The 10,806-nt window shown below is 38.3% G+C and overlaps 1 protein-coding gene across 2 annotated transcripts; it reads left to right on the top strand.

Moving 5' to 3' along the window:
* The first annotated feature begins 1,626 nt into the window (after positions 1-1,626).
* LOC127192234 (olfactory receptor 51I2-like) lies at positions 1,627-3,133 on the top strand. Of its 2 annotated transcripts, XM_051149560.1 has the most exons (2): positions 1,627-1,657; positions 2,220-3,133. In XM_051149560.1, exons 1-2 carry the CDS (start codon positions 1,627-1,629, stop codon positions 3,125-3,127), a joined length of 939 nt encoding a protein of 312 aa, XP_051005517.1. In that variant the 3' UTR covers positions 3,128-3,133. The 2 variants fall into 2 exon arrangements, with proteins under 2 accessions (XP_051005517.1, XP_051005516.1); XM_051149559.1 differs by lacking the exon at positions 1,627-1,657 and having other exon boundaries at positions 2,183-3,133.
* The last annotated feature ends 7,673 nt before the right edge of the window (positions 3,134-10,806 follow it).

Here is a 10,806-nt window from a genome sequence, read left to right as displayed (position 1 = left end):
GTGTTGTAATTTATACGGGATATACGTGTTCTGTTATGAGACTCAGTATTTCTGTGGCTAATAATGCCATATGCAGACATGCATGTATACTGGGATGCCTATAGAATACATTGAAGACTTAGATTTAGACAATTCTGGTAAGCTATATAAATTTGAGGAGTCATTTCTTCTCAACAATCTGATCATTTCACTGTGTCATAACCCCATGAGAAATGAAATGCTAAGTCCAGGATGTGTGGATGCTGCTGATGCTCTCTATTCCCAGAAGCCCATGAGCACCTGAGCTGATAATAACCTATGGGAATTTCCAGATGAAATCATATAATCTTCAGTACAGAGAAGGATATATGTAGGGCACCTTCCCCAATGATGCTCTTTCTTTCTTCACATTGGCCATTCTTGTGATTCTCAGGTAGGTGACCTGAAAATCTGGTGCTCCAAAGACCAAGGGTGAAGATTCTTCTATTAGATTAGAAACACCAAGATTACATTTCAGTTGGAAGAAGGAAAACCTATGCTTACTTCTTCCCTTCTCTCTCCTCTCCTTGCCTCTCCTCTTCTCTCTTCTCCTGTCCTCTTTCCCTCCCCTCCTCTCTTCTTCTCTCCTCTCTTCTCCTCTCATCTTTTCTCTTGTCCTCTCTTCTTCTGTCCTCTCCCCCTCCTCTCCTCTCCTCTGTTCTGTTGTATGCTTCTTTTACCATTCCTTCTCTCCCCTAGACTTTCTTCTCTTTTCTTTTTTCTGCATGCTTTCTTCTTCATTCTCTTTTCTTCTGTTTTCTCTCTGTTGCTCTTGTTCTAAGAAACATAACTCTCTTTCTTCATCAGACATTTATTTCTTGGAAACAGTACCCCATAAAACTGCATTGTGAATGTCGACTCTATGAATACAATATCCACCCCTATACTTGTATAAGAAAAGTCTAGTATTTAGGACATAATAAAAGACCTTAGTAAAAACGTGTTCCTAAAGGAGCGTCTGAAAAGAGGGGAGACAGCACTACATATAATAATCTGCCACGTGTCACAGGAGATGGCATCTTCTGATCAGAAACCTGTAAGATGAGCTTTCTTTTCTTTAATGAAGATTGAGGTGGCTGTTACCATGGACAAGCAATGTGGTATCTTGATTCTGATACAGGGCTGCAGGTAAAATGATATGAAGAGATGTGCTGGAAGGAGCACGTTGGTTCAGTAGTCTTATCTAGTGTTACCTTGTCAATGCATTAGGTAATGAAAAAAATGTGTTCTCCATGCATTATTTGTGATTGAGTCCTTTTCTAAGGTGTAAGGATGAGGTCATTCAAAGAGAGAACTGCATGCACGACTGCAATGTTGTTACTTAGAGAAGTGACTATTAATTCATAGCCTTCAGGAACTAAGTAAAAGTTGACTATGAACAAAATTGTTAGGAATTTAGTTTCAGTAAATCATAAAGCTCACAGAGAAATAGGATGTCGTTAGCTGAATGGGTGCAGAAATGAGAAAGAAGTAGAAAGTGAAGAGGAAAGTGCAAGCATAGGGAATGCCTGAGTGGTTATCACTATGGATAGATGCTTTTAGAGGCAGGGTCTTCTCATACATCTTAATAATTCCCAGTACTTACAGTCACTCAGTCTCTGCCTCTGAATGGCCATAGCAGGCATGAGCCATCCAGCTTGGACAACTATCTTCCTGCCTATTTATCCTCATTCCGGATGAATGGTTGGAAGCTATAAACAACTAGCCTATAGGTATAGGGAGCTTAGAGTGTAGAGGCTCAGTTCCATCACAATACAGATAGAGGAAAAGATCATGGTCTGATGAGCAAATGTTTTGCCTCAAAAGAGGGGGCATACTAATTGATGACCTCGGAACTGATAGAGTTTTATATTGGTACTAGAAAAGACTGATTCCAATATATTGACAAGCTGAGTTTATGACCTTAAAGGTAAGAAAAGCAATAGACATGGATGAGAAGGAGGGCAAGTGTCTATTTCCAGGTAAACTCAGTGGGACAACTCAGAATTTTCAGAAGTCTTTTGTACAATGAGAGGCAAAGTTGAGTACTATTGTGGTCAAAATTTCTCTAAAGTGAAGGAATACATAGAAAAGAGAAAAACTAATAAGCCTCAGGACATGCATGAAAATATGAATTTATTTTCTTTATAGAACAGAGGTCTGACATCTTTGAGGGAGTCCCAGAATGAGAGATGAAGCCCACAACAGCTCCGGGTTGCCTCCCTTCATCTTGACAGGACTGCCAGGGCTGGAGAACTCCCAGCACTGGCTGTTCCTGCTCCTCGGTGTCCTCTACATGATCTCCATAGTGGGCAACGCCCTGATCCTTTTCATCATCAAGGAGGAACAGAGTCTGCATCAGCCCATGTACTACTTCCTGTCTCTGCTGTCAGTCAATGACCTGGGCGTGTCTTTCTCAACACTGCCCACGGTCTTGGCTGTGTTTTGCTTCCACTTAAGAGAAATCAGTTTTAATTCTTGCATGTCCCAAATGTTCTTTATCCACCTTTTCTCTTTCATGGAGTCCGGGATTCTGCTGGCCATGAGCTTTGATCGCTATGTAGCCATCTGTAACCCTCTGCGCTATTCCATGGTGCTCACCGATGCCCGGGTGATGTGGATAGGCTTGTGTGTTTTCCTTAGAAGTTTCTGCATGGTTTTCCCATTACCTTTCCTTCTAAAGAGGTTGCCCTTCTGCAAGGCTAATGTGCTCTCCCATTCCTACTGTCTGCATCCAGATCTGATTCGTCTACCTTGTGGTGATATTACTATTAATAATATATTTGGTTTGTTCATAGTCATTTCTACTTTTGGGCTGGATTCTGCACTTATTCTTCTGTCTTATGTCCTCATACTTCGTTCTGTCCTGGCTATTGCCTCCAGGGAAGAAAGACTGAAGACCCTAAACACATGTGTGTCCCATCTGTGTGCTGTGCTTATCTTCTATGTGCCCATGGTAGGTGTGTCCATGGCTGCTCGCTATGGGAGGCATGCCCCACGGTATGTCCATACGCTCCTGTCGCTCGTTTATCTGTTTGTTCCCCCTATGCTCAATCCTGTTATTTATTCCATCAAAACCAAGGAGATTCGTAGAAGGCTTTCTAAAATCCTGCTGGGGACCAAAATTTGAGCAGGAGCATATTATAAGTTCTAGATCCAGAGGATGTTTGTCCTGACTGCAGGAAGTTGTGCTCCGAAGCCCTGTTATTACAGGGGATAATTTTCTCTTAAAAATAACTTATTGGGCTGGAGAGATGGCTCAGAGGTTCAGCGCACTAACTGCTCTTCCAAAGGTCCTGAGTTCAGTTCCGAGCAACTACATGGTGGTTCCCAGCCATCTATAATGTGATCTGATGCCCTCTTCTGGCCTGAGGGTGTATGTGCAGGCAGAGCACTGTATACATAATAATAAATAAATCTTTAAAAAAAAACAAATAAAAATAACTTATTAATTTGTGCAAATAATAATCTCATATTCATTACCATAGTGATTACAGTGGAAACATGAGTAGCATATTTATTTATTATTCTGTTATAATTCTGTGGGGTTTTTGTTGTTTTTGTTAGTTTTTCTATTTTGGATTCTCCATTAATTTATTTATTTACTTTACCTCTTGATCTCATCTCCTCCCTCCACCTGGGACTTTCCCCACATACCTTTCCCCAATTCTCCCCTCTCTTTTCTTTTCTGAGAGGGAGACGTCCCTCATGAGTACCAACCTGCCCTGGAACATTAAATCTCTGCAGGACTAGGTGCATCCTCTCCCACTGAGGTCAGACAAGGCAGCTCTTTTTATTTTGTCACTGAAATTCCTACTGGAATTCTTATTATCAGATGCCATATCATAACACCAGCATGATTAGGATTCACTCAACAGGCTCTGGTGAGGTAAAACAGGTCACGTCATAATTTGTCAAAAAAGCATGTATTCCATTTCCTTTAAAAAAAAATGAAAAGTAGGCATTCTTGTAATTATTCTCCCATTATGTCATCGTATGCTTCCAGTTTTTAATTAAAAGTCTTATTTCACCTTGGATTTCTCATTAACATGGAAAAACTTTCAATGGGAATTAGACTGTTTTCTCCAGAGTTTGGTCAAGAGATAATAACTAAAATCACTGTCTCTATCACACATATACACACCATTATTCATAGCTATTCTATATAGTATGGTATCCATCTGTCCTTTAGGGTGACATAAATGTTATTTTATATAAATTATGTTAAAAGATAATATTTTTAGTTTTTTGAAACTCAGCTAAATTTCACTTACATTATAAATATACGTTCACATCTATTAATGAAAGAATTAAAATGGTAGGAAAGGCTGTGTAATAAAATACATGGAATATACAGGATGATTCAATTTAGGACATGATAAAATAATTTGCCACTTTATAAAATCATTGAAATTCTTTAAAGAATTTAATAAATGCATGTAGCAGAGAGGGCAAGTCATTAAGTTTTGGTCCTTTAATGAACTTGCAGACTAGACCAACTTCTAGAAACACAGCCCAGTTTAAAATGAAACTCTGGTGCCTCATATTTGACCATGTCCCCTGGAGGGGGAGACCTGGTGGCACTCAGAGGAAGGATAGCAGGTTACCAAGAAGAGACTTGATACCCTATGAGCACATACAGGGGGAGGAAATCCCCCACAGGAACAGTCATAGGGAAGGGGAATAAGGGGGAAATGGGAGGGAGGGAAGAATGGGAGGATACAAGGGATGGGATAACACCCATTGAGATGTAACAAGAATAAATTAATAAAAAATTTAAAAAGTTGTAAATCAATAAAAGCATAATTGCAGTTGTAGAGGCAGATATGGAAAGCTCTCCTGCAAATACCGTCAGAGACAAAATCACAGTACAGATAAAAATCTCTTGATATGTATTTTTAAATAAACATTTTTTTTTTAACTTGCAAAAAAAAAAAAAGAAAAGAAAAGAAAAGACAAGGTTTCTCTGTGTAGCTTTGACTGTCCTGGACTTGCTTTATAGACCAGGCTGGCCTCAAACTAACAGAGATCCACCTGCCTCTGCCTCCCCGAGTGCTGGAATTAAAGGCGTGTGCCACCACTACCCGGCTTAGTAATATCTTTTCTGACCAATAAATCCAAACTGGTTAACAAGTCAAAAAAAAAAAAAAAAAAAAAATGAAACTTAGACATTCTATGTCTTCCCATGGTGGAGATACTTTCAAGACTGCAGTATAGTGTGTGTGTGTGTGTGTGTGTGTGTGTGTGTGTGTGTGTGTGTGTGTGACTGTGGTGAAATTCTGTGTTTTATGTTCGGGATGTAGGCCCACCTATAGGTACATGGCGTAGGAGGATACTATTGCTACATCTCTCAGGTTGATTCTCCCATGTAAGCCCCTTAATATTTTAGCTTACTTATATAATTAAAATGCACTTCATTTTTATAAATCTCTCCTGTTAATTAGTAATTTAATGAAAGATGTGTGTAAGCAATAATAGAGTTAAAGGAACAACTCTACAGAAACCTGGCAATGTTTAGATGCACATCTTCCTAATTCATGGTTTCATGTACTTTCTTGTTAATTTATTTTAATTTCCCTGAAGATGATGATGATGGCCTGATTTTTTCTCAGTTTTCCAGTCTCTAACTTATCTACTGTAGTTTTCATTCTCCCAGTGGGAGAAGCTCTCTGCTTTTAGGGGGACACACACTAAATTTATTTTCATCAGAACCACCCAATAGTACTAAAGAGCATCAGTGTTATAAAGTGCATAATTTTCCATTTAAAATATTTTATTAATTATTTGAGAATTTAATATATGTATACAATGCATTTTGAGCATATTCATCCCCTACTTTCCCCTATATCTCCCCCAGACCCATTTACCACTCCCAGCTACCCTCTCAGCTTCATGTTCTATCTATCTATCTATCTATCTATCTATCTATTTATCTATCTATCTATCTATCTATCTGTCATCTATCTATTTTGATTTTCTGAGACAGGATTTCTCTGGGTAGCTTTGGCTATCCTGCAATCACTTTGTAGACCAGATTGCCTTGTACTCACAGAGATCCACCTCTGCCCCTCAAAGTGATGGGATTACAGGTGTGTACTACCATGCCTGGCTTTATTTACTTTCTTTAAAAACTGATTTGCATTTTTATTTGAGGATTTTGTATACGTGCATATTTGCGTCATTTCCACCCTTCCCCTTCCAATTCTGCCCATGTCCCTCTAGTTATCCCCTTTTGATTTCATGACCTCTTCTGTAACACACACACACACACACACACACACACACACACACACACACTCACATACACACACACACAAACACACTTCCTGCTGAATCTAATTAAAGCTACTCTTACTTGCTTTTGTGTAGGACTGACTCACTGCTTAGGATTGGGGTCTCAACCCTGAAAATAAGAAAATAAATAAGCAAACAAATAATGGTTCTCCCTAACTCATTGCTCATTGGCTGCTTGTAGCTCTTTACATAGGGGTGGGCCCCAGTGAAAAATTTCACCATCCATTGGGAGGTTTATAGCTGTTGTCTTTTAAGGCAGATGTTTGGTTGAGAGTCCATGGCAACAACTTCCCTGACCAGTTCAGAGACAGAATTGTACAACTGCTGTCCTCGTCCTCATGCTCTCTCAATCTTTTTACCCCTTTTCTAGGATGTTCCCTGAACCTTAGGTGTAACTGTTGTGCTGCAGTTGTCTTATTTGGGCTGGGGATCACGTGGCCACTTATTTTCTGCATTTTGGCCAGCCGCGTGGCTCTCTCTAGTAATCCCCATCCACCTCAAAGCAACGTTTCTTTGATGGGAGATGAGAGCTGCACTTACCTGTGGGAATAAGCACGGCTAGGTCTAGGGCGGTTGAAAACTATATCTTGTTGGTTATATAGCAGTACTAGCTTTTTCCTAGGGCCTGTGATCTTCTCAGCCACAGGTTCATGATTGGTTGACAGTACCAGGGATGAGTTCCTTCCAGTTGAGCAGGCAAAGACAGATGTTGGGTCCACCAAATATTCAAATGCCACTGCTGTACTATAAGGGATATTTTACAGGCCCTGTCAGGCATCAGAGTGTAGAACTGTTGATAGTTTTTTTTCCCTTGGCCTCTTGCATAGTACCTTCTGAGTACAGTATCAGAGTTAGGCCTCAGGCCGGAAACTTCTAGAGCAGTTCCAGCTTGATTTCTCCAACCTATGTCACTGTAGTATGTAATGTCTTCAGCAATGGTACTTTACTTTGAAGTTCTAGCAGAGAACCAAGAACAATAGCAAAAGCATGTACACACACACACACACACACACACACACACACACACACACACACACACATATTGGGGGTGATGTCTTGGATTCCACCCTGACCAACAACTTGGATGAAAGTTCTTCTTGACTGACACTGGCCTTTTGTTAGATAGTCTACAGCTTCTGGAGGGTGCATTTCCCACTGTGGGGGGATAACTGTGTTAATACTGGATATGCATATTTTAGGCATATATGTTACACATGTATTTTAAAGTAAGTGTATAAAACAATACTTTCCTTTGTGGCATTTTCAAAAATTTTAGTGTTAATTATTATTTCTTCTTTTTTTTATCCTACTACTTACTTATTCCTCCCAGTTAAGTATCTTCCCATTTCCCAGATCCCCTTCTAACCCACTCTTGTCCTTGCTTCTCTGGAGTCCTTCCCTCTCCTCCAACAGTCCTTTTCTACTTTTTAGGTGTTTATAGTTTCTCTAAGTTACACACAAACCTAAAGATTTGGGTCTAGGATCCACAAATATGAGACATTTGTCTTTCTTGGCCTTGATTATTTTACTCAGCACAGTAGTTTTTAGTTTCATCTACTCACCTGCAAATTTCATTGTTATTTCCAGCAACAGAATTTCAAGGTGTGTGTGTGTGTGTGTGCGTGTGTGTGTCTGTGTGTCTGTGTTTCTCATTTTCATTATCCATTCATCAGGTGACAGTTATGTAGGCTTGTTCCATTTCCATTCTATTGTGAATAAAAGGCATAGATGCTTAACATAGATGCACAAGTACTGGGGATTATGAGGTTTCTCCTGAGCACCATCAGAAAGTCCTGTGAGATGCGAATCACCAGTTTGTGATTAGATCCCTGTGAACACAGTTTTCCTTTTAGTCATCTGTCTCAGTGATGTTGTTGAAATTGACGCTTGTTTTCTCTGTGATTTTAAACAGGAAATAAAAGGAGACACAGCTCATTTTTCTCAGTCACCCCATTTCCATTTGCTAGTGGAAATGGAAAAATGCCACCAGTATATTTCCAACGATGACAATAAAGAGACGTTGTCTAGACTGTTTGACTTCCTAGCTGACAACTGTTTTTGAGGTGTGGTGATTCTATTCCTTTGACACGATGTACTTTGTAATATTATTTATAGGAAAAATGGGCTGTGATTTTTAGTGAGGCACGTTAAATTTAGTATATAAACCAACACACATGTTTATTTGTACTTTTTATTGGCACATATTCATTGTACATACAGATGAATTTCATAAAGGTATTTATATGAAAGTATTTTTAAGTGTATTTTGAAGATAATCTCTTCTCCCTTTTCTTTTCACTCCTTCATTGGATTAATCTCCTTCATTCTTTCAGAGTTATTTTTAGTTTAATGTGCTATATCTGCATATAATTTTATATATCTATCTTAAACATATACACAAATAAGAGAAACTATGATAATTTTATTTTTCAATCTGACTTTTTTATTTAACAGTGCATTTTTCAGTTGTGTTCACTTTCATGCTAATGACATACCTTCATTATTCTTACAGATTAATGAAGCTTACAAACGCAACACACACACATCTCATATATATATATATTAATCACATCCACTTTATCCATTCATCTGTTGATGGACACGTATACATATTCCATATCTTTGCTGTTGTGAATGGGACCGCAATAAACAGATGCGAACATCACAATAGCATGTTCATTATGTTCACTTAAAAAATGAAAAATAAATTCAACATCCGCAGACATTACAGGAATGCAATTTGGAGTAATGAGATTCCACTTTACCCAATCAGAATGATTGCTACTGGAAAACCAGTAACAAATGTGTAGGCGGCTGTGGGGAATCCTTACACACATCTGGGGAGAATATAAATTAGTCTAGGCACTATGGAAAACAGTATGAGGATTTCTCAAAAAATGAAATATATAACAATTACACGACCTTTGTCACTCTAGGATGTATCCAAAGAAGTCTAAATCAGCTCCTTTTGATGGTTCCAACAGAACAACGTTTTGCAAGTCATCCATGATACTGCTTAAGCATTTTATCTTTCTTGAAATGGTTGAAGAATAGTGCTTTGTTCATGATTATTCACATATTTGTGTCTGTTATTACATGATTTAACACAATGTATGGAATGCATTGCATAGCTACAGTCTTCTGAAAAAGCCAGCTTTGGAGGAATTGTTTTTCAGATCCTCAATACATTCATTTTAAAATTATTATTAAAAAGAAGCTATGTTTGAAACTCTAATGGATATGTTCTAAGCTCTAAAAATCAATGCATTGGCTTACAAAATCCTGTGGTGAGTGGGCCAGTTCTGACCTTTTGTGATTACTTTTTGAATGCTGTTCTTCAAATCTCATTTTTTTTCTGTAACTCCATGTTTTAGTTAGTGAAATATTTGTGTATGTTTATTTGTATATAGTCATATTTTTATTTTTATAAAAATTTTATTCTTAAAAATTAAACTCTCAAAAGAGTATAAGACAGTTTGTTCAATGGAGTTATACAGTTCCAGTAAAAAAAAAAAACTTCAATACGTAAAAATTGCTTTTCAATGTGATCAACATACAAGGGTTTAGAATGTTTTCCTTTTGTGTTACCTTAAATGAACACAATTACCTTCTCTACTGAATAATCTAGTACTTATCTTAGGTGCAGTAAGTGAATTCATAAGGTTTCCTTCAAGGTGTGCACTTGGCTGGAGCACTTGTTCATCGGTCTCTCCTCTGTTCTCTAGCCTGATAAGAGATAGCATGGACAGTGTGCATTTTCATGTGCATCAGGATAATTTATGTTCAAATTCTGATGCTGTAAATCATTTCCCTCTGCATACCAGCAGACTTCTCAGCCCGAGTCTCAATTTCTCCATTGTAAAAGTTTGGTTGTAGTACTTTACCACCCACTTTAATTTTAAGGCTTTAAATTATACGTGTATCTTAGAAATCAATCTGTATCCGCAGTGAACTGACCTTTCTCCTATTCAATTTCTTTTCTAGGGGGAAAGACTAGCAAGACTTTTCAACTGTTTCACAAACTCTTGATATGTGCTATTGGCTCACAGGGCTCAATGAAAGGCAATGATGTCCTTCATCTTACAAATATGGAATCTAAAAACCAAGAGAATTAAGCTTAATGTCTGGAGTTTAAAACTGTTTTTAAAGGTATTTATTTTTATTTTATTTATCTGCATGAGTGTTGTGCCTACACATATGTAGGCATACTACTTGTGTAACTGGTATCCGTGGAGACAAAAAGAGGCCATTATCTCTCACATAGCTTGAATTACAGATGGTTGTGAGCAGCCAAGTTGTTGCTGGCACTGAGCCTAGGTCATCTGCAAGAGGAGTCAGTGCTGGTAACCTCTGAGCCATCTCTCCAGCCTAGTGAAGCTGGCTTTGAATAAAGGTCTGGCCACATGGTAACAAACTCTCATGCATATTCTTTTTTTTATTAATTTATTCTTGTTATATCTCAATGGTTATTCCATCCCTTGTATCCTCCCATTCTTCCCTCCCTCCCATTTTTCC

This window comes from Acomys russatus, chromosome 7, assembly GCF_903995435.1.
Source record: "Acomys russatus chromosome 7, mAcoRus1.1, whole genome shotgun sequence".
NCBI classification, from domain to species: domain Eukaryota; kingdom Metazoa; phylum Chordata; class Mammalia; order Rodentia; family Muridae; genus Acomys; species Acomys russatus.
Note: the sequence above shows the minus strand (reverse complement) of the source record. Positions and strands in the feature narration are given on the sequence as shown.

Bases quoted from the DNA above. Each gene is read 5' to 3' on its own strand.
- LOC127192234 (XM_051149559.1), top strand. From the start codon at position 2,183: ATGAGAGATGAAGCCCACAACAGCTCCGGGTTGCCTCCCTTCATCTTG.